The sequence below is a fragment of the Bombus bifarius genome, unplaced genomic scaffold, assembly GCF_011952205.1.
Source record: "Bombus bifarius isolate JDL3187 unplaced genomic scaffold, Bbif_JDL3187 scf7180000008148, whole genome shotgun sequence".
Lineage (NCBI taxonomy): Eukaryota > Metazoa > Arthropoda > Insecta > Hymenoptera > Apidae > Bombus > Bombus bifarius.
The window spans coordinates 107,101-131,053 of NW_022884475.1; the positions used below are offsets into that span (position 1 = coordinate 107,101).

A 23,953-nucleotide genomic window follows, 5' to 3' on the forward strand; every position below is an offset into this window, starting at 1 on the left:
GAACAGCGACGATCGGAGCGCGTTATTCAACATAGTACGATGACGACGCACAGCCGTGCGTTGACGCTTTAATTAAAAAAGACACGAAGGTGTTCTGCATGCACAGGGATAGGAGCTGGAGGCTTCGTTTTTTTTATCTCGAGCGAAGATCTCATTGGTATCGGTGTTTTTTCTCTTAATGGAAATTATCAGGCAAGTGAATGTATTGTTCATCTCTCGTAATTCATTCATATTCTTTTTCTTCTTTTAACTCAACAAAAGGCTAACATTTATTTATAATGAAAATACGTTGATTGAGACAATAGTTTAAACAAGTTTATCATTATCGGTAATATATTATCGCTATGTAATGCTAGTCGTATACAATTGTTCGGGTGAGTCCGCCTTCTTTTTATTTTCTCGTCGCTTCTTCTTTTTCCTTCATCTCTTTTCTTTTCGATACTACGCCCGATCCCTCTCCGTATCAAATCTCATCCAATCGTTCCTTAAGCCTACGTTTAGGTAAAAGATGTAATCGTAAACACACATACATGCACAATGTCCGTCGATGTGTACAAGAGAGAGAAAGAGAGCGTCTCTCCCGACGCGCGTCAATAATTATGTACCGTCGGTTAATCGAAACAGCGTGTACACGTGTGTCTTCTCTTTGCCGCTGAGTATACGTGTATGATCTACGTGTGCGAGTGTGCCGCGTATGTCTCTCCCTATAGTTGTGACTGCTTGAGTGTTCCGTGTGTGCGCGCGCGTGCGTGTCGTGTGACCCTCTAAGTGTCCGTATGCGTTTCGTAAACTCATTCAACTACTCACGCGCGTATACATATGTGACTTTGCACGGTGAAAGAGTAAAATCTCGTCTCGACTAAACGTTAACAATCGCACGAAACAAGATACGAAACGAACAAAATCTAAAAACGAAGAACGAAGTACGTACAATGTTATTCGACGAAAGAAAAGAATAAGAATAAAAGAAGAAATATATAAAAGGCGACATCCTCGACAAACGATAGTTTTTCACTTGATAGAAGGAGGAATCGATCGAACAGCGATCGCTCGCCTCCTCTCGCCTTTACGAGAGCTTCCTCAATGTTCGTCGAGGCCAGCCTCGCCCGCCCAAAAATAATAAGTGTACAGAGCACGTGAGACGCAAGCCATATCGACCGAACATCTCCGTGAAACGATTCGACCACGATCGCAGAGAGATCCATGCATTATCGCGAAATTGAAAACATTAGATCGGTGGAAGAGCTCGTTCTATCGATGCACTAAACTGATATACGCGTTAGATTGTAATACGATACATCTTCGTAACAACTGATCCCTAACTGTCAGTCTCTCGTTATACCTTAAGTAGGAAACTGTCGCAATGAATAACAAATGTGACAATTGATCAACAACTTATTCGAATAAAATGAACTTTTCCACCGAAATCATATTAAAATCGAAGGAAAAACAACAAACGTGGCTCGCGATCTTCAATCAGGAAATGAATCGTGTACAAATAAAAACAAGTAGATTCGTCCCGATTTGTCTCTCGTGTCACAGCATCGACTGTCAAGCGATCGTGGTCAATCGACACATGCTTCATTCGCGTCGAAGCCATTAGTTAGTAAGATTTTGATTAATGATAATTAAGTACACAGTCTGAGCGCACGCGTGAGCGCCTGCCCTGCACCTATGGCACTATGTATTCACATCAGTTTTATCATCACCTATGCGTGGTTCATCTCGTGAACGCGCTCGAGAAGACGCTCCGCGTGTGACGTGGATCCGGTCGTTCGTTCGATAAGCGTAAATTGGAGCAAATCTGTTTTTGCGTAAACTTCTAGTAATCGTAGTAAGTACAGAACTTTTCGATCAAGTTCTATGTGTCGAGAACAATAGTACGAAAAGAAATTATTAAAAAAGACAAAGGAAGAATATCACGTAAATATCGCGATGCAACGATCAATTATATATTCTCTATCTTCTACTATAAAGTTGCGGTAATCAAAAAATATACAAATTCCAACGATTCTCAACTGGAAGACGCAACAAACGAGAATTGAATAATCACAAAAATAGGCGTAAAAAAATGTACAAATCCGCGCGGTGAACAAAAAAAAAAAAAAAAGATGAACAAACGAGACTTATAATAGGAAAACGCAGCTTATCCTCCAGAGCGAAATATGTAAAAATTGAGCGTCGTTATGGATACATACAATGTAATGATCGAATAGAAGACACGTCGGAGAACACCGGTAGCGCGGTTCTCCATTCCTTCAGCCCGGTCTCTTCAAACATGGCAACTTCCATCGCGCTGTCTGTGTTCCGTTCGACACTCCACCGTGTGTCGTTTCCCAGGATCCATAGCGTTATTTTCTTTCAGGGGGAGAAAGAAAGAAAAGCCGAGAGACCCGTGTTCGAGGTCTCTCGACCCTAGGTTCGGCACTCGTAACTAGGGTTCCGACCGACTGGTGCCGGAGCCCACCTTCCAACCTCCGTACACACCCTTGCATTTGTCTTTCTTTTTTCAATCGTTGCATAATATATGTTTATTATTGAAATCTTTCGTCATTATATTTTTGTTTCGTCATATTTTTTCGTCTTTTGGTTCTTGCATTTCGTTATTCATTTCAGACCATAATTTGGGGTTGGTCATGTAAAAGGAGCAAAGGGAGAACATTGAAACACGAGGAGCCTTGGAGAACGTTCCTCCCTCGTCTGGTGCCCTGCGCCCTGTACCCTATTTCCGCGTTACGTACCTACCGTCAGTGATCAACGTTTGTTCCCCATAAACTCTACTCTATATGTATATACATTATATACTTGCATGGTAATTGTGTTTATATTTCCCTCTGATAGTAAATGTGTATCGTCGCGTATACCAGTACATCATGTACCTGGCAGCGTACACCCGCGAGACGATTTGGTTCAAATGTTCGCGTGTGTCCGCTTGTATAAGTCTCTCGTGTGCTCCTGTGATTCATAACGATCGTGTTCTGTGTATTAGTCTATAGATGTGTGTATGTATGTATTCGTATAAGTGAGTGTCAGCGAATCGCATATGTATCGGTTCGCGTGTAGAAAATGCTAATTTCCAGGGTCAAGGAGCTCTCGAGGCTCGTTTTCTACGACGGGCACCAGCTGAGGGGCTCGTTCGGCTCCTTCTGCCTCTTGCTTCTCTCGATACCCCTTCCTATCAGTGTATATGCAGAAAGTTTCATCGTTTCGTTGTTTTTTTTTTTATTGTTCTTTATTATTATTTCTCTTTTTTGTTTTATTTTTACTGCAGCATAAATCAAGGGTTATTAAGTACGGGGATTGGGGGTGGACCTCGCGCGCCCTGCCGGCCAGGACTTGTACCTCACACAACTCCCTAGTTACGAGTACCGAGACCTAGTGTTCTGGTGATGATAGTTCGATCGCGTACGACTTCTGGGCATCTCGCTCAGTTCTCTGCTCTCGTCGCTGTTTTGCACGCGCTTCACCGTGGGTGTCTCCGTTTTTGTTCTCTTTCGATCGCGTGCACCTCCGAGATCGAGTCTCGATTTTTCCGTAGATCGTTACGAGACACCCTGCTTAATATACCCTTGATAGATTCCTAGACTACCACATTCTTAAATTTATAATTTAAAATGATCGAGTTTCGTATCCATTCAGTGTTCAGAGATATAGGAATATGCTTGCTGAAGATCTATCGATGTACTTTAAGCAGGGTGAAATCGTCGAGACCGCTCTATCGCTGTACAATTAACAACGCTATTCCTTCGTGTCCTTTTTTCAATCAGATCAACGTCAGTTACGCTTGTTCCGCCCGGTAACCATTAATCGAAAGCTACTAATAAGTTAAAAACTATTTTACGTCTACCACCGCTGAACGAGCGTTCCCATTCTCACCTTTTTCTCTAGCACTCGCTCTCATTCGCACTCTCATCGTTTCCACTCTCCGTTGCACACGTACTTCATTCTTAAATTAGAAATAACTTGAACAAGTTTTCCCGTTTAAAAATAGACACAAAATTCATTTTGTTACGCGTTATAAGCCTTACATCCTATTACGTATATTCTGATCACGATTAATAGTTCGGTTCAGCAATGAATTCGCATCGCTCACGCCCCGACGCGATGTCCACGAACGACCGTCTCGTCGTTTTCACTCGTCCTCTCTTTCATATTCTCCTCTCTTTCGCGCTTGTTTCTGATCTATTTTCTTCTTTTCTCGCTCGTTTTCTTTTTTTCTTCTACCCAAACACGATACTATGGTCCACGACACGCGCGACCTTCCACATGCCCACGAGCCAGGACCATTCAGAAAGCAGACGCCGCGTAGACGATATAACGCCTGTCATAAACACGCCTACCGCTCGCGATACTATCGATCGCGCGATCCGCGACGCTGAGCGCGTTTCCCCGGCTCTGGAGTATCCAAACGGGGAACAATCGAGGGGGACAAACGAAAGAAGACAAAACTAGAGCAAGAAGAACGATTTAGGGTTCCCCGGTTTCGACAGACACGCGCGATCTGCTGCTCTCGTTCATCGCGTTCAAAGAACGAGAGATATTGTCAGTCGTTTAAAATAAATTCAATATATCGATGTTCGAATCGAGTTATGTCCTAAAATAAGAGAAACGAATTAAAATAATCTTCCATATCGAAAGTGTAAAAAGTTGCAAGTCAACTATCGTAAATATTATTAGTTCGGGTGACTAAAAGAAACGCTATAGGTGGCAACGAATCGCGCGAAACCTAAGAAACGACCTACCTAAACGACTATCGCTCTCGTTCGTGTGCCCCTCGAATGCCTGATCCTCGCCTAACGACCTTCTCTAGCACATCGAGTCGCCGTACGCGGCCGTTTCTTCACTATAATGCCCGTGTTTGTTCACGAAATTCCGTGCACTGTGCCGCACCGCTACAGACCTTTCGTTTTTGGAGAACAGAAGGAAAAAGGGGGTAGAGAAAGACAAAAAGAGAAAGGGTGGACGCATCAGTCGTTTCTTCGGCAGAGCACGTGGCGCGTGTACCACGTGCTACCACGACGATGCTCAAGACCGAAACCAAGGAAGGAAGAAGAAGAAGAAGAAGAAGAAGAAGACGAAGAAGAAGAAGCATAAGCGCCTGAGAACAACAGGTTCGAAACGTAGAATTGATTGCATGAGGTCCCGTTTGGCTATAATGGCTCATCGTGACTGGTTGGACCTCGAAACGGCGGTCTCGGAGAGACGAGGACATCTCCGGACGTGTTTTGAAAGCGGAACACTAGCCGAAAATCGATGTCATCGGACGGCTGGTGTCTCTGACTCGGGACGAATTTAGAAGCGTTCTTCCTCGCTTAGCACGTCGCGATCTTACGTAATCGACCGTAAGAGCGAACTTGCCCGAACTTTGGCTGACACATGGTATTTCCGTATAGAACCATTTGTGGAGAAATTCCTGCGATAAATTTCATTGCACCGTCTGTAGCTTCTAGACGAAGGAGGTAGAGTGGAATCTTTGAGATCCAGTGGTTTCCTTTAGCGACCTGAATCAACGCGAGGAAGCCCTCGAAGGAAGAATTCGGAGAATGTTTTGAGACCGTGTGTAAAATTATGTACATACGATGTGAACTGAACGGTTTTTCTCTACGGATTGAGCAACGTTTAACAGAGAGAAAGACAGAAAGGTAGTGACAGAATGGAAGAGAACGGAAGTAAAAGAGAGAAAAAAAAACGGAACGTGAATGAACTCAAAAGCCAGCCAAGTGCCAAACAGAATAACACTCGTCCTTTGCTTGGAGCAGTACGAGACACTCGCTAGCAACGTACTGGAAATTCCGACAAGTAGCGCCAGTCCAACAATTCGCGACCTATCGTGTGCGTTACCGTAACCTAACGACCCGTACGTGACACCCCTGCAACCCTCGATTTTTTTCATCGTCGAAACTTGGTTCGTAAGATTTGGACGAAGAAACGAAGTACAAGAGGAAAGTCGAAGAAGAAGAAAAAGAAGAACTGGAAGAAGAAGAAAAAGAAGAGGAAAGAGAAAGCGTTACGAGCAAAACGTGTCTAGGTACACATCTTTCTTCGAGCGGCTCGCGTGGTTCATTCGGATGGCACTTCTGCCCAGACGTGTACACACGTGACCTCGAGCCACGAGGACGAATCAAGAGGGCGCCGTGCGCGTTCGCGGTAGTTCCCGCTACGGTCAGTCGCGATCGAACCATCCTGACGCATGGGTCACCAGCGATCTCATCAAATTTCTCATTTCAAATGACTAAGACGCGACGGGATATAACCACGAGGCTGATCGCAAGATAAAAAGAACGTTCGAACTCCTTTAATTTTCACAGCTGACAAAGAGGAAGTAGATCTCGAAAAAAGATTGTCACCAGAGGGGAGTACGAATGACCGAAACGTCTAGATGACGAAGAATAGCCAGACAGCGTATAAATTGGATAAAGGATCGTAAGAAGAAGAAAAAGAAGAAGATGGAGAAGAAAAAAAAGAAGTAGTGATAGTAGTAGAGGTTGAAACAGAATAACGCGCAATGACGATAGAATTGGAAAAAGACTTAATAGAAGAGGGTAACAGAGGGATAGAAAGAGAAAAGGTCTCGCGGTATCGACACGGAAGTCGCGTCGTCTATTACGAGCACGGATAAACGGCCGAGCTGATGCTGTGGTAGGCGGCGAGGGCGGCGTGCGCGTGCGCAGGGGGCGCGGATGCGGCTGCGTGCGGCGAGGTGGCCATCGCGGATGCCGCCGCGGCTGCCATCATCATCTGTTGGTGCGTACGCTTTAGGGAGTTGGGAGTTGTGGCGGCGCTACTTGGGGTAATAGCAGTAGTAGTGGTGGTGTTCGACTGCGGCGCAGGGTGGTGGTTTTGGCTTTGGTTTTGGCTCAGTTGCAAGGGGGTGGTAGTGGCGGTACTGCCGATACCGGCGTGATTATTATTATTGTTATTATTATTCTGGCTCTGGTGGTGGTGGTGGTGATGGTGGTGGTGGTGATGGTGGGGGGTGATCGCGTCGTGCGGATAATAAGACGTTGACGATGGTGAGGTACTCACGACGTCCGGCGTGCTCGCTCCGTCTGTGTGACTGGTGCTGTCAGCGGTGCTCCTTGGTCCGCCACCGTCCAAACCGTTCCCGATCTCCGGCGGTTTCGAGCTCTCCCTATCGTCGATCACTAGGTCGATCGGCATCTTTCCTTTTAAGCAGCTGATGTACCGGTGGCAGAAATTGTCGCATAGTTCATGGACCTACGATTGCATAAAGAAAGAACGAATTGAATTAAACATTGGACATCTTTGATGGACGTTTGAATGTCACGTAATATAGATATTCGAAATGGTACAAACGAGTCTTGACCTATTCTAGGAACCGTCGAGACGAGTTATTTAAACCGAGACTTTCACTTTCTCTCTCTCTCTCTCTCTCGTCTCTTCGGTTAATTCCGTAATTTCAATATTCTTATAACCGCTATAAACATCGGCTAAATTGGCAATGATTTCGTTTGGTCGAATCGGAATGGACCCACGATCATATGGGCTTCGGGTAAAACGTTCACCCGGTATTTTCACCATCGAAGCCACGGTTCCGAAAGGGCCGCGCGCGGGATGGCGAGGCCGATACGAACGCTGGTATCGATACACAAAGATGGAGGAGGCCGGCGAAGAGCTCGTTGCATCTCGAGGCCGTGGAAGCGGTCCGGCAGCGAGCAACGAGACCCGTTGTATCGTCGATAGCGAGTCGAAGCGAGAGGGAGCGAGGAGGTCTGACCGGTGTCCAGTCGACCAGAATGTTATGTATGCAAATGAGGTCTGACAGGCCTATAGGATACCCGGTCCTCCAGCGTCCTCCTCACGGTTCATCCTCCTCCCGCTCCCCTTTCCCTACCCCCCGGTCCTTGGACCGACTTCGCCTCTGCCTGGTCGCTCGATTCGGTTTAGAAAAAATGTATTATATAAGCAAAAGCAAATAAAAACGCTTATCTTGTTATATGTAAATCGACAGGGAGGAGGAACGGAGAGAAGCCAGGCGCATTACGAGGCGGCGTGTCTTCTCTCGTTGCAAGCGCGTACACGCGCTTTCTTCCTGGCCTCTCTCTTCTCTCCTCTTCTCTTCTCTTCTTTTCCCTTCTCGACGGACTTCTCCAACAGGCTCTGCCTGGCTGCCTCTCGGCAACATATCCACCTAGTAGATACTTATACGACGTTCTTCTTATTAGGCATTTATATGTAATAGAGAAGACGGCCATCTTTGCCGTAGGCGGCACCGTCCAATGGTGGAAGGCCGTGGCCGACACCGACCACCGTAGACAATGCACGCGTTTATCATGCGTTAAACGTATGCGAGAGAACGCTTGATCGGACGCGAAACCGATCCGCAGTCGATCCTCTTTTCATAGATCGTACCATACCGTATGTTGTCACGTTTAGTACGTTACATAGTACGGTATTTTATACTTCTTGCTCCGAGATTCTTTTCCTCTTTTTTCCTCCATTCTGTAATGCTTCTTCATGAAGAACATCGAAGATCGATAAAGACGGCCGCGTTGGCTATACGTATATACACTGGGTCAGCGAGATCGTGGTTCTCATGGTGGCGCGCACGAGGTTCTCCAGAATTTTCTTCCAAGTACCAACTATGCTACGGAGCACGGTAACACAATGCCTCCTCGAGATGACTAGACTCTCTTTAACGCGGGACCAAAAGGGCGGCGAGGGGGGCGGTGGAGAGAGAGCTCGAAGGACAGCAGCTATAATGCTGGACTGGTTAGAATTTGATCCGCCGGGAGTCGAGTCGAACCGGCCGACAATGCTCACCGAAGAAAAGAAACGGGGTTCCGTCTTTCCTTCTCTCTTCTTCTCTCTTTCTCTCCTCCCCGGGACGGATCGCCGAAAGGAGCCACGGCCTGAACGCTGAGAAGCGTTCACCTACACCGTACGCCTTTCTCTGTATACGTGGCGAGCACAGAACACGGTTATCGAGCCATTTTTTACCGCTCGTACACGAGCTCGGAACACACCCCGACCCCATCACTGAGCAAAAATCGTTTTTCGAACTTGGCATCGCGTGAAACTCGAATCTCCCGTCTCTATAATCGCTTTTAACCGCTCTAACTTCCGGCCCAAAAGAGACCGTGCCGCGGATAGTTTGTATCGGCTCGCGTGAGTGGATGCTCGAAGTTGATACCGTACTCCGCGTTCACCAAAAACCTCTCCAGTATTCGGCTCATGATCTAGAACATGATACGATGCATCGCGGACACGAATTTTTGCCATCTATCGGCCCTCTGAATCGCGTCACCCTATACCGCAGACGATCGGTCCAACCGGCACTGACACAGGATCCAACGGATCCTCTACGACATTGACCGCTCTCGACTTTTATTAGAAACGGCGTGACCATTTTCTGCTCCGACTTCTTGTCACGAGTAAAAGGGCCTGGTGATCTGCCTGCGGGTTTTTTTAAATATCTATCACAGGTATAACAGATGATATGTCGAGAAATTTACATCCCCACTCATGAATACTAGATTACTTACGAGAAATTGTTAAAATCATTAAAGATTGCTATCTCAGATAAATTATACGTTCCACGAGTTCCCCATTTAATTTCACTGCAAATTTCTTTAATGAATTTTACCTCGGAGATTGTGAGGATAACATATAATTGTTAATTTATTATTCCTCTACTTCTCTAGCAAACGGTTTCTGCCAATTTTCATCGTACTGTGGTGTACGATTGTACGTGTTGGTGTATGTAGTGACGAGACGGGTTAATGCTTAGTGTAGTCAATGTATTTAAAATTATTTGTAGTGCAGATTTAGTCGTCGTTCGCTCAGTGTTATACACGGTAATCAGTACGTTCGCTCGATATTAATCGCTATAAGATTGCTCGATACTAACTCACTGATTGTGATACTAACTCACTTGATCGTGTTCGTTTATTTATATTAGTGGGGAGAGTACCAGAAAGTTTAAATTCGACTTCGGTTGACGGTTGCGTGTAGCGGCCATATTGTCTTGTCCGGAGTTTGTTTATTATTACATTTCGTATATCAAAACGGTGTTAACACTCCGAGGCAAAACAACAACATGAGTCATCCTCGATTCGAATCATCTTATGACCATGTGTCGCTATAGTACATTTCGGAACCATATTTTGCGCAGGTACAAGGTTCAATCGTTTCTGTGATAGACTGCATCCAATATCGTGTTTTATACAAGACCAGCAAGTGTTTCGATGCTAGTGAACAAAGATATACGTAAAGAAGAAAACCAAATAGAAACCCCCTTAAAAAAATGTTGTTCAAATTTAACTAGAAGATTCGAGAACTACCATGACATAATGATAAATATTCAAATTTGAGGCTTTGGACGATTCTTCTGCCGTTCCACTTACAATATCATATCCTTTCACCGCTCGCACTGCCGCATGGTTGACACAGTATCCCCCTGTCCTAAAGCCAAGGATATGCTAGGAAGCGCAGCACTTCTTTGGTATCTAATTCATCCAAGCGGGTACTAGCTTCTCGGATTTTCTGATACGGCGAACGGTTCGCGGTGGTAGAAGAACATGGCACGGAAAATATCGAGTGTCTCAAAGGATCGCTATTTCCTTCTCTCCTCGTCAACTTTCTGGTTCCATCGAAGAAGGTGAAAGCTCTTCTCCTCTTCGTCCTATCGATGGAATTATCCGGCGAAGCGCGGTGGTATTTAATTTCTGCGATGAACCGCGGGCGTAAACTTTCACGTGCCACTCCGAGGCCGAAATAAAAGCCACGAATAGGAATAAAAAGAGAGAGCGTATACACTTGCAAACAGCGAGGGGTATCGCTTTCATCGCGTCCCCGCGAACGCTTCTCGTGTTCCTCCGTAAGGTACATGCGACACCGGAGGCAACGCCATTACCGGAAGGTGGCTCTCCTCTGCGCGTGTAGAAGAAACGCCACAGAAGGAGACGAAAAATCGAGGCTGGTTCGCGATGACCGAGCACGATACCAGCTACAGCGACAACGTCGCCTGTAACTCGAGATTATTCCCATTTTATGGCCGATTTAACAAGTTGCGAGCGGATAGGGGTGTCGATTCGATGGCTCGCCAGTTGTCCAAACCGCCGGATTTCGTCCCTATTGCGCGTCAGAGATTTTTCCGTCAACATTCCATCTTCCTCGTTATCGTTACACAAATACATAAAAATAAAGATCGTAACACGTACCTACGTCCAAAGATATAAACAGCAAATAAACAGAAAGAAGCTTGGAGTAAACGCGCTATTCCGTAAACCCACGTGATATTTTCAAAATTATATTACGATCGACTAAGTAATACTTCTAAGAACTAAAATTGCATTTGTTAGATTATCTAGGGAAAGAAGAAAATTCCCTTGCTTACGGGTGTTCACGCCCAGATAGATCCCCGCGAGTTTCCGTTTGAGAGAGTTCAACCAGTCCGCGGTGACCGTCGATGTTCCGGCTGAAAAGGGACAGCGACAGCGAGAAGAAGCGTGTCGCCAACGAACGGAGAGCAGCGGGCCCTCCATTCGAAACGAGTTCTCGATTCAAAGACTTCTTAAACGGCCCGTTGTCCCTTCTTCCTTTCTCTGCCTCCTTTCTCCTCCCCTTGGATCGTGCGAGGGGAGGTTCCGCACGAGGCGACATTATACCATCGCGACGTGCCCTCTCCGCCCCCAAGAACTTCGCGTACCCCCAGCCTCCCCCTCGTTCCTCCTTTCATTCGACCCCCGAAATTACTCGAGAATTTACGTAAACGAAGAAACGAACGAGCAAGTGTCTCTCCCTCTTTGTACTCTCTCTCCTTGTACCTCATCCCTTTCTGTCGACGGCCTCTCGGAAAGGCAAACGGCTCGAAGAATGGAACGGATCCGGGGTACGCGCAGGAACACAGCGAGGAAAGGAGGGAAAGAAAGAAAGAAGAGGAGGAAAAAAAGAAAGAAAGAAGGAAAGAGGAGCGCAGAGCGAACCCCATTTACGGCACAATGGGTTCCTTTGAAGCCGAAGGTAATGAAGGTTTCGGGGTGTCTGTCTCAGTTCCTCTACCGTGCCCCGATTCACAACCTGACCACCCCTTACGGCACGCACGATACCTATATACCGGGTGTACGCCTACGAACGACTCGTACTATGCGTTCCATTCGGCTATAGATGACATCTTGGTCCTGGCGAACGGACGGAGTGGGGAGTCATTCTGGTTTTCGAACGTTTAATTCGCGAACAGTGTTCGCCAACACATTCGCTAATGGAGACGCATTTGTAGTCAAAACCTTGCAGTCCATGTTAAAGAAGATTGATTACTTATAGTCTGCACTTTTAAAAAGTTATTTTCAATTTTCACAGTTTTTTGCCCCAATTTTAATTTTACAACCGACTCTATTAATTTCGAAATAAACAATTGAGATCCAGATAGGTGAATCCTTTTTAAGGGCCACGGCTACGTTATTCTTCACGATCGAAAAGGCGCTGAAATGGAGGCAGAGGGTAACAGCCTGCGGAGCAACCCGGATGTCCTGGCCGTCGAGATGTCCACGAAAACACATAACCCGAACAACGGAGAAAGGAGGCACGCGGATGTCCCTACAGGACTAGGTATAACTTAGAACCAGTTTCTAAGGTAGGGCAGCTGGAGGAGAGGGTTGTGTCCGCGTGTTGCGCCGGTATGAATCCCGGTTGGTATGCACGGTGCGCCATAATACCCCATAAGAAATTTACCGCTCTCTAACCGGTGATAGCGTGTATATACGGTGGTGTGTGCCACGAGTATACAGGTCCAAGGGAGAAGAACGAACGACGAAGACGAACGGAGGAAAACATGGTAGCTGAACGAAGACGACGAACTAGGCTGCAACTCAAGGAAAGATCGATGTGGAAAGAGAGGTCGACTCGCGATGGAGGGAGGCAGAGAGGTTGTATAGAGCGAACAAGAAAGTTGAACGAAACGAGAGAAAGAGCAATAAAGAAGAAGAAACCTTCCTTCCACGCACCGGGCCCCTGCAAAACGTAATTATGCTAATACGCGATTGGCTCGAAAATGTTAAATGCACGAAGCGCAGCACCGCGGGCTACCATGCTTCTCCCTATTGGTCAAACATCCTCGTCCCTCTCGATACACCTCTTCCTCTCTCGTCTCGTTTCTCTCTTCATCTATCACTTTCTCGTCCTCTGTCTGTCGTTCGCTGCTCGGAGCTCCAGATATTTATGGAATCTTCTTGATCGCGCGTTCGCTGCATTCCGCTTTGCTCGCTCGCTCCGCGTCCTCCATGTCCCGGCTCTGCTCGTCCCCGGAGGACTCCGGGGACCAAGAACGTTTCAATCTTCATTACCGTCGATGCCAGTGCGGCGCACACCGTGCCAAATTGCGGCCAGGTTTTGTCGCGGCTTTTCGAGACCCGCCCCGATATCGCGACCGACAATCTCGCTGAAATAAATCCACCGGTTGGCGTATTGGAATCGTAGGAGCCTGGACTTGTGGGAGGAAAAAGCTACGATCGGGATCGAATATCGGTTTGGCGTCTTGATCCTGGTGAGACGGTTTCTTATCTCTTAGCGGTCTTCCATTGGAGGATGACTGTACGCCGATTTCTTGCAACTCCGATCTGTACTTTCGACGTTCCAGTAGAAGAATCGATTGATATCTTTCGTGGGAGTGTACGTGTAATTCTTTCGATGTATAAAAATTGACGAAGCTAGAGAAATATTACTGTTCTTCCAATTTCTAGAGTCCAGTTTTCTAGTCGTCTTGTTAATACAGTGGGAAGATGCGGAAGTTATTTATGTTTGAGCGAATAGAACGCAACAGAACCTGAACGTTTATGTTACAATTCGTATATACATATTTATTTCTTTTAGTTTTAATCTCGCCTATCGTCCAGTTGGCTATATTTCCAGTCTTCTTAACGCATCTTTCTTATCATCCTTTTTGCCAAGACTTCTTAAATAAACGAACGACGATAGTGATTACGATTTTGCATGTAACGGACCAGGCACGACCATCAGAATTTCTTTGCACGAGTAATCGACGTGCATAAGAAAAAGTACCTACTCAGGATGCTTAAAGAAGAAAGAGAGGAAGAAGGGTTGGCCCGCGTGTACTCCAGGCCAACGTGGATTCGCCGGTAGGTAGCCCCGGCCTTTATAATAATGTAATCGCGGCAAATGAGGAAAATTGGTATAAAATTGCAGGATCGACCGGTCGATCCAGGCGGGCCTGTCGAGAGGGAGCAACATACACGAGGGGCGCATCGAGACGGCCTGGTCTCCCTTGGCCAATGGCTGCCGCCACGTCAGCTGCCATTTCGATGGAAATGCGATGGATGTCCGCTATTTCGTATGATAAAATATCGGCGCAAAAACGGCGTAGCCAGGCCGAACGGGGCCCGCCCCGGTATTCTGCGGCCACGCAAACAGCTCCTCCTGAAAACTTGCACTCTCTTTCCTTCTCCCTTTCTCTTTTCTGTTGCGTACACCGGCTTTACCGGTCGAACGGTTATCAATCGTTAGCGGGGGAAAAACGGGCCGAAACATGCCGGCCTTCTAATGCAATATTTATTTACCCTGGTCCCGAAGTAACAACGCGAGAACGCACGCGGAATATTAACCGGCTGCCCGGTTCAATTAATCCCGACCGCTGTTCCTCTCGTGTCGTCGATTGAACCGTGACACGAACCAACCTGCAACTTTTTCGACGTCCGCTGGGACCGATCGCGGCCGCGGTATCTTCCGACCCTGTCTTAATTAGAATTCGGGGAAAATCGAAAGTTGCTGCCGATAGAATCTTTAATCGTAATACCTGTACTAGCTTTACGAAGCAATGTCGTTGTGGATTATCGAAGACTTGTGAATGAGTTTCGTTTATGTCACTCGTTATGGACCGTCGATATTTTATGCGTCTATAATATTTATAAACTATTTCAACTAATTTAATTATCCAATAATCCTTTGTACGATTGCAGGATTTAAAACTGACGTAATAAAAATTGTCTCGTCTACATTCGTTTTCAACACCATGACTAAAAGAGGTTCTGATTAATGCAAAGCTCGATGAATAATTTAATCACTCGATCTTAGTAATTAATATTTATATTTATATTTTACTAACTACCTTTTGTATTAAGAATGAATATGCTAATACATGTCCTCTATGTTCGGCTTCTCGGTATAACACACTTCGTACCATTTTATACGATCTAATACGAGACATGTACTCCGATTTACAGGTTTCCGGTTTACGAGAGGGGCAAGGGAAAAAATCACGATCTCGGTGGAGAAAGATGGCCGTTCCAATGCAAACAACTTGGAGCGTGCACCGTGTTCGTACGTCTAGCGGCCATTGGACAGCTAAATGACGCCACTTACGGCTGGAACTCGGCCCGAGCCGAGCAAACCGCCAAGGTGTGCACCATAGCTGACCGACGACCGAGGACGGGTGGTGCCGAGCTTTCACTACAATTACGGAAAATTGCGCTCCGCCCGTAACAGTTGTTTTTCAAGCGTTACGAACGGCTTATCTACCGCGACACCCGGTAATCCCCGACAATTGGAGCGGACGAGAGAACACGCCGCTCGCTGACGTTCGCTAGTACGCTTGAAAGTTCACCTAAACGCGTCAACCTCGCGCTTACTCTACAGTTTTACCTACTTGTTCAGTTGTTAATGGAACTATACCCTTTGGTTTATGCTAGTCATCGTTACACTTATATCGTAGGCCGTAGAGTATGAAGACAACATGATAAATCATATTTTTATAAAATTTATAAGTATATACTTTCACACAATTTCGAAATGAATTGTCTTTGGCATCCTCCTCTTTTCTGAAACCTGAGGAGCTTCTACATGTAGTAGTTGTAAAATACTTCCTTTCAAACGATAAGTAATATAAAATTTAGAGAATTAAGAAACGTGGACGTGGAAGGTGTTTTTATGCGGTTCTTTATCGAGAATGAATACCGTTTTGTTTCAAGAAATGTCCATCAACTATTGTTAATGTATCTAACAATTAAAGGATTAGAAACATACGGGAATGATAAAACGATAATAAAGTAATCTATGAAAAAGGTAAAACTAATTAAGATTTAGAAACTTGATAGCACAAAGTAGGAAATTTCATACGTTACGATATTATTATATCTATTATTACACTACTGGGTATATTACTAAGTATATTATTTTTTAATCGATCTTAACCAATTTATGAAGCTATATAAAATGTTGTAAGAAACATAACTACATCAGACAAAAAATCATAATTCTTCCCAACATTTTATATAGCCTTGGAAATGGTAAGAAAACGTGGAATCTGAAAAGTGCTCACCTTTTCGAGCTCGAGGAGGTGAAACCGGAGGACCTGGATCGCCTGTACCATCTGAAACAAGAAAATAAAAGGAACCGAATAAAATTTGTTCGCCAGAGGCTGTGCACCGGATCGACACAAAGGAGTAAAAGGGGATCGAACCAAAGGGAAGGTGGAATACGAAGCTTCGACGATCTCACAGAATCCACAATCAAAGATTTCGAGACTGGCGTATCGCGAGCGATTCCATTTATTTCCCTCGTACATGGAAAGCTCCGCGGACTATCGGTCGATTCACTCCGCGAGGATTAACGGGAATTAATTATTATTGCATCTGCACGCCGCTAATTGCGTCCCCGAAATTCCGTGTGCTCCATCGAGCGATCGATACGCATCGGGCATAGATGGTACCGGTTCAACGACCGTGTATGTCGATATCGTGTATGTAACGACGTGCAGACCTCTCGAGTAAGAAGAAACACAGCGAAGAGAGACCATTAGAAGATCTTCGTACACGATTTCTTGCTTCAGCCTACGTATATAAGTATTAAGATACTTGCTGATATTTAGTACGAATTCAATTTTTCCCATTGCTTTTATTTTCTATCTATTTTACGATAAATCTGTTACTTTATCCGCATCGCATCTAGCTCTTAATTCCTATTTACTCTTTTTATATAATAACACCGTATTCCTTTCGATAAATTTAATTCTATTAACCGAATGTGTATATCGGTCAACAAGCTCGATGACGAAATCGATATTTTTCATGATTCTATAACAGCCTTGAACCGAGTGAGTCATCGCCAACAGTTATTACTTGTAATAACTAGTTTATCAATTATTATTCTTTGTCTTATCTTTTTGCCTTTGTCTTCCATCTGTTTCGTTCGTCACGTCTTGTTTGTATTAAATGTGCCAAAATATGTATTTAGCATGTTCTCCGTTAATAAATATTTACGATATTTAAATATTTACGCGTAACTAGTTAAATACGTGTTTAACTCTTAGAACTTGTCGCAGCTTATCAATAAAAGGTAACAAATATATATATATATATATATATATATATTTAGACGCCTTAATACTGACCAGCTTACTTCTTCCCTTTTCTCCTTTTTCTCCTTTTCCACCCTCTTCCTCTGGATAATTGCTAAAAATAACGATATCTCGTAATTTTCTCTCGGCACGATTTCACGTTGCCCGATCGTCGTCGTGCCTTCGCTATCAGGTCCGCGCGAATGGACTGTGCTCATCGCGGGCAGTTTCTTCTCCGACTAACCTTCCACTCTTCCTTCTTTATTTCTTCGAATCGGCATCGGCCGTGTATATATAAATACGCGTTTTTCTAAAGCGACACACGGTCACGCTTCTCCGAGGGCGTTTCGTATCGAACGTGTGCATTGTGCATACTCGAGGTACGACCATCGGCATAATTTTCCGATACGGCGTTACGTTTAAAGCCACCTCGAAGCCCTCTCCGGATCCACGTCCCCTCCTGTCCCTCTTTTACCGACCACTTGGCGACCGATCGAACGAGGAAACGGGGTGTCCTCCCTCTTCTCCGCTCAGCTAGCAGGAGCGGCGATTCAATTAGGCAAAGCGGCAATCTTAATTGTTAATTAACATTATATTTATGCAATTATGGCCCATTATGATTCCGCGCGGCCGATAACGAAGCGGCCGCGATGAGTGCTCCCTCAGATAGTGACTGCTTCGAGAGCTACCTTACCTCTTTCTTCTTCGCCATCCTTCTCGACGCACCTTCGTCGTCTCCACCTTCTTCCTACCGGCCCTTTCGGTACCGCCACCGATCAACGAGATCCACAGGACGCACGTGTGCCTCCCGATGCGAGTCCTCGCGATACCGACAATCCGCAATTAGCTTTTAATGGAGTGAAGGTGGTCAACCTCGAGGAGAGTCTTTGCAATCGTAGGTGAAGGTTTTTGAAAGAGGTGCCGTAAGGAAGGCGGTTTGGAGAAATTATTGTATCGGAGAGAGCTCGTTTTGATACGAATCTTCCGATGAAAGTACGGATTTTACAGCAGAAGATTGGTAATAAATGTTGTTTTGTGGGAACGATATAGAGTTTAGAAAAAGAAATTAGTATGGAGAAATTATATACTAGTCAATATAATTAGAGAATTGTTAGCATGGATGATTTTATCGTATCAACTAAATGAACAGAGGGAAAGAAGAAACTCTATAGACTTGAGTAATACGCTATTCGTATGACATTGCGTTAAAGACGGTATTTAAAACAGTTGTAAAAGAGAAAAAAAATGTTCGGATGTAACGAATGTCTAAATAATCCGCTAATTATTTTGAGCAATGTACACACGTACTTTTATGCAGAAGTTGGCCTCATTAAATATAATAGAAAGGATTCTAGCCCGTTAGTAATATTGACTCATATAATGAAATAATTAATTTTTTTCGAAATTTCACAGAAAAGTGTAGATACGATATAAAATAATACCTTACATTTATTTATATAATCTACTATTTCTTACTAATCTGGTTATCTAATTTATTTGTGGATATCCTCGAGGAGCTTGAAGGCAGATAACCACCCTAATACAAGTTCTATCTTTATATAACGAGAATAAATGCTAATGGAAATTTGTTTAAGCGTTTTAGAAATGAAAGCTTTCCCCATGAGATTCCCGAGCGTAAGTAAGACAAAAATTTGGCGCGGTACACGAAGGAATTTTTATAATGGAGGTAGCACACTTTACTAACTTCCGTGACGAGAGCCTCGTATCGGAGCTTTCTGCGAGATAATAAAGAAGAAGAGGCCACAATGAAAGGACGTCGTCAACGCGTCTCTCGATGCGATAACACCGATTCGTCGAATAATAAAGAACCTCCGATTGGATGCCGACAGTCGGATAACGAAGTGAAAAGTGGCCACGGTTACGAGTCCCGTAAATATCACACCGAACCAGCGCATTGGGTTATAAAATCGAGGTCCAGTTCGCTAAAACGGCGCGTTAAAGCGAGAATCACAGCAGATCGGATCGACATAATTAAATGCATGATCTTAGTGTCTTGTTCGCGTTTACTATCTCTTGTTTTCTTCCCCGTCGAAGGAGAGTAAACCAAGCGAGGGAAAACCGATGATCATCGAGGCGCTCGTTATTCGCAATTACCGAGCCACGTAATTGGAAATGAAGGGTTAATTGATGCATGTTCGAACGTAGTAAACCGTTATTAGAATATCGTCGCGACTGGATTTTGTCGCGCCCTAAGCTTTTGCTTATCAAGATGCAAGCAGATTGTACATGATAATAAACGATGAGGAGTTTTTTTATCGTTTAAAATCTTTTTTGATGTATTTTATCTATGAAGGTTTAATAATTTTCGTAGCATCTGTCAAATGTTTAGCATGCGCTAAAATCTATCGTGTATTCATAGGTATGAGGTAAAATTCACGCTCTCTTTTTTACAAGCGTATGAGTTATTACTTTTTTGACGAAATAATGATTAAAAATTGAATTGGAGAAAATGATTAAAAACCATCATTCTTCCACTTTTTAACTTATGCAATTAATTGCAGGTTATCGCTTCTAAGCAGCTTAAACAGGAGACAAACAGAAAGAATAATTATTTCGTAGGTACAAATTTCGTCCTACTATGCAACAAACATTATGGATTTCAATAAACACGATAATTTCTAGCCACATATCTGATTAATACAATCAAGAAAGTCGCAATATTTCAGCTCCGTATATCTCTACTTTCTCTATTAAACTAGCGCACTTCATATTCTGCCCAGTAAACTCACATCGCATATCTCATCCCTTCTATCAACCTCGCATTATTACCGACACGCGACAGAAATTTTAAATCAACGTAATTCCTTAATTTCCCACCACTAGTTGAATGAAGAAGAAAATCGCGAGAGGAAGGAAAATCTGTGATCGAGAATCGAATCTCAAACGGTTTGCAACGACTGGACGTTCGTCGACGAGGAACAAGCGAAGGGCGTCGAAGAAGGCGAGGTGAAAAAAGACGCGCAGGCACGCCGCAGCAAGCAGAATGCGCTTCAAGAGAAAAAGAGAAGATGGTATCGCGGTGGTAACGAACGGACGCGCAACACTCGCAGGGGCTGCGAGTGCTCGAGTTGACGAGATGGTGCGAGGCGAGCAGTCGATTCGCTGCGACGCGTTCCTCCGCTCTCTGTCCGCGCGCGCACAATGTGTCCTCTATATCCGAGCTGCGGTTTTGTTGCTTCTCGACCAGCGAAAGCAGCACCCGCTGCCTCGTTCCTCGCCGCACGTTATCTGCTCCGGCCAGCTCGATGTTCTCGCGCGTTTCTCTCGCCTCGATCGAACGCCATCGCAAATATGTGTAGCGTATATATGTACGATGATCCCGTGCATGAATTCGAGAATTATCGAAACGAATGCCAGATGCATCGAAGTTTTCTTGAACTTCCTCTGAAAGCACAATATCATCTCTATGCTCTTATAGACTACATATCACTTTTGGCTCACTGTGATTCGATCGTTTATGATTTGAGCTCTAAATGGAATAAGAGAATACGTTTTCTAACAATTTCACGTTTGACACGTTGAGTATAAACAATATTACGTTTTAAATTGTCAATAATTAATTAGTTGATAATTGAGTTTGTGTTTGATAAAACTGTTTTAGTGTACTGTGTCATCCTCGCGAGAAGATAAAAAAAAGAAAAATATGTTTCTATCGCCAGCAATTAATAACAATAAATTTCTAGCCACAACTTAAGAGACATTCGATCTTGAAACGATTAATATTCTATGCAGTATATTCTAATATTTCGAGAAAAAGCGTTTATAATAACTTAACTTTTACTCTGCAAAATATACCTAACTTATATTATTTCTTCTTGTGTTTAGGATTCTATACTTCTCATTACATAGTGAAATTTTCATACTTTCTATCAATTCCATAGTTCAAATCTCCCATAAGCTTCCAGTAAACGAACAGCAATAAAAACAAATGAATCCATCCTTTTTAATACCAATTGTAATTAACTACAATTATATTATTTTATGTATCAATTACAGTTACATTATATTATACAATTGCATAATATAACATAATTAGAATTTCTCGTTTCTCTATTTCCATTTCGTCGATTTATCATTTCTCCATTTCTACTTCAAAGAACAAAATCACAAAGATGCAACCGAGCAAGACAACGGACACGCAATACGTAAGAAGCATAGATCGCAAATGATCGAGTCATCGTAATTCACGAGTGTTAACCGCCTCCGTCCCGTTATGCCATTCTCGATGTGCATTCTTCCTTCGCGATCTCGGCGGCGAGGTTTTGCCACGATCGCTCATCACGTGATATTAATTAGCCTTGCAGCAGCATGCTGTAAGGATGAAGAGGGCCTCGAGGAGAATCGGAAGAGGAGGACGAGAAAAACTGCGAAATGCGCGAAGAAACGAGGAGATGGTGTTATTTATAAGCAGACAGGGACGACGCAGTCGGAAGCGACGCCCGATGATGCGGCCTCCGCCCTACGCTCGCTGCCTGCTCGAAACGCCTGTCGATCCTCTTCGCTCTTGCACGTTTTCCGGCGGCGTTCGACGCGCACGCTGCCGTGTATACGCAAGCGTATTTGATGGATGCCCAAGATACGAAACGCGTACGCGCGTAAATGAGCGCCGTGTCGGGGCCCAGCGATTCATGCACGCTGATTTCCACTGTTTTTTACATCCTTGTCCGGCTTCATTCCGCTTTAACGAAGCCTTCGCGAAGAAACGTAATGTATGTGTTGCATTTTTTATATGTTTTAAACATTGGTGGGAAATTTATGACGCGATCATGTTGTGGAAAATCTGCGATGCGAGATATACATGACAAATGAATGTCAGGTTTTCGAAGAAATTTTATTCGCGAGTGTACTATAATGGGTTGATGCAGTCGTCACTCGTTTTCATTTCGATTGCTTTTGAAAGGTACTAATTTTTCGTTGTTCACATTTTCTGAATCCTCTTGCATAGTAATTTACTTAAATAGTATGTATTGGTGAAGTGAAAAGTTATGTGTATATTGTGTGTTTCACGTTTCACTATTAGAACTTTACAAATTTGGGCGAAATGGGATTATCTGCTGACTTGTAGCTCGTAAAATTTATTTCTGGAGTTTCATTCGCTTTGTTACTAAACTTGTTATCGTTATGCAAGACGTTGTATTGATACTAATAACTCGTGGAATTTCAGTAGCAGTATTAGTCCTATTGTGTATGAGATCTCTGACAATTGAAAGACGGAGACTATTCAGTAGCCAATAGATTTATACACTTTTGATCTAGTGCATCGAACATTTAAATTCCATTTGAATTATTTTTATAGTTAGAATATACAACTCTGTAATATGATATAAGTACAGTTGTATAAAATGTAGGAGAATAAACGTGGTATTCAATGTTCTGAGAATTTTCATGCTTCCTTTGATGTAAGTCGTATCTGCTGATGATTTATAAGACACGTTTCTGCGTCTGACGAAGATTTTACCTTTGATAATTACCATACACTGCCGATTGATTTAATACGTGAAAATAGATAGGAATATGTTTTTGGTAAGCGGAGAGCTCGTTTCCGCGTCGATTGCGTCGTGTTCGGCAACTTTTGGCGGCCAGTGTACTCCTTCAATGCCAACTAATTTGCCCGAATTAAAGAGAACGAGACGGATCGCGAGACTTCAGAATTAGACACGCCGCTTGAAATAATTGAGGATTGGCTGTAATACTACATTTGTTAGAATTCTACTTCTCCAAACTAATACATCCAAACTTTTCGTTCCACATAAAATATGCATAATATTTCACGTAATATATCAAGAACGTAATAATTGATTATTTCTGATTATAAGGAAATAAGAAAAGGAAAACAGCCAGACAAGAAAGCTTCGAATTACTGGCACTATGTAGCAATCTAATTAAAAGCCATCTTGAGACCAAGCCGCAAATTAGCTAACGCGACAACGACGCCCATTAATCTGCGCCAATGAACCCCGTCATCCTCGACACCTATAAACCGCGCGATTTCTCGTCTGCCTGCTCAGTTTCGATCATACCAAGTCGCTCGCCAAGTCGTCCTCGTATTAATTGATCCTCGTTTAGGAAGAGAAAAAGTCAGAAACGAGCCAGACGGACGACACCAACGCCAATTATAAAAGAAAGAGACACCAAAAGAATTTATAAAGTTGCGTTGCATATGAATAAAGTCGATTCATGGAGTAGCTGTGAGAAACGATGAGATAGCTCGTTATCGAGTTGAAGTAGCTAATTAATGGTACGTGTTAGGATATCATTCAGAAGTATAAGTACTCGCAATACATTGTTGTAACATCGATGATACAAAATGTTAATTGCAGTTTCTACTTAATCATTCCAAATCTCACGAAATGGAACTGAAATGAAGGTTGATATATTTTTGCGGATTTAGTATTATAACTATAATAGAATTATATATACCACTAATATGACTTAAGACATTGAATGTTTCTATATTACGCATTTCACTATTGCAACATTAACACTAGAACTATCGACAATTAAACTATGGAACTTGCAACCAAAAAGATCAAAATGGATGGTACCTACATAAACAAATACGCGACGCAAAGCAAGAAACAAATCTTCGTTCATATTCTTTGCAAAAAATCGTTGCAATCCCTA

General features: G+C 43.8%; 1 protein-coding gene across 1 annotated transcript in view; it reads right to left on the bottom strand.

Annotated features, from left to right (window-relative positions):
• Window positions 1–203: 203 nt before the first annotated feature.
• LOC117208632 (homeobox protein homothorax-like) overlaps window positions 204–23,953 on the bottom strand; it is a 73,573-nt gene continuing 49,823 nt past the window's right edge. The window contains exons 5-6 of the mRNA XM_033449892.1: window positions 16,292–16,342; window positions 204–7,218 (exon numbers count right to left, since the gene is read on the bottom strand). Of these exons, the coding sequence (XP_033305783.1) occupies window positions 6,604–7,218; window positions 16,292–16,342 (666 nt within the window). The 3' untranslated portion in view covers window positions 204–6,603. The remainder of the gene's footprint in view (window positions 7,219–16,291; window positions 16,343–23,953) is intronic.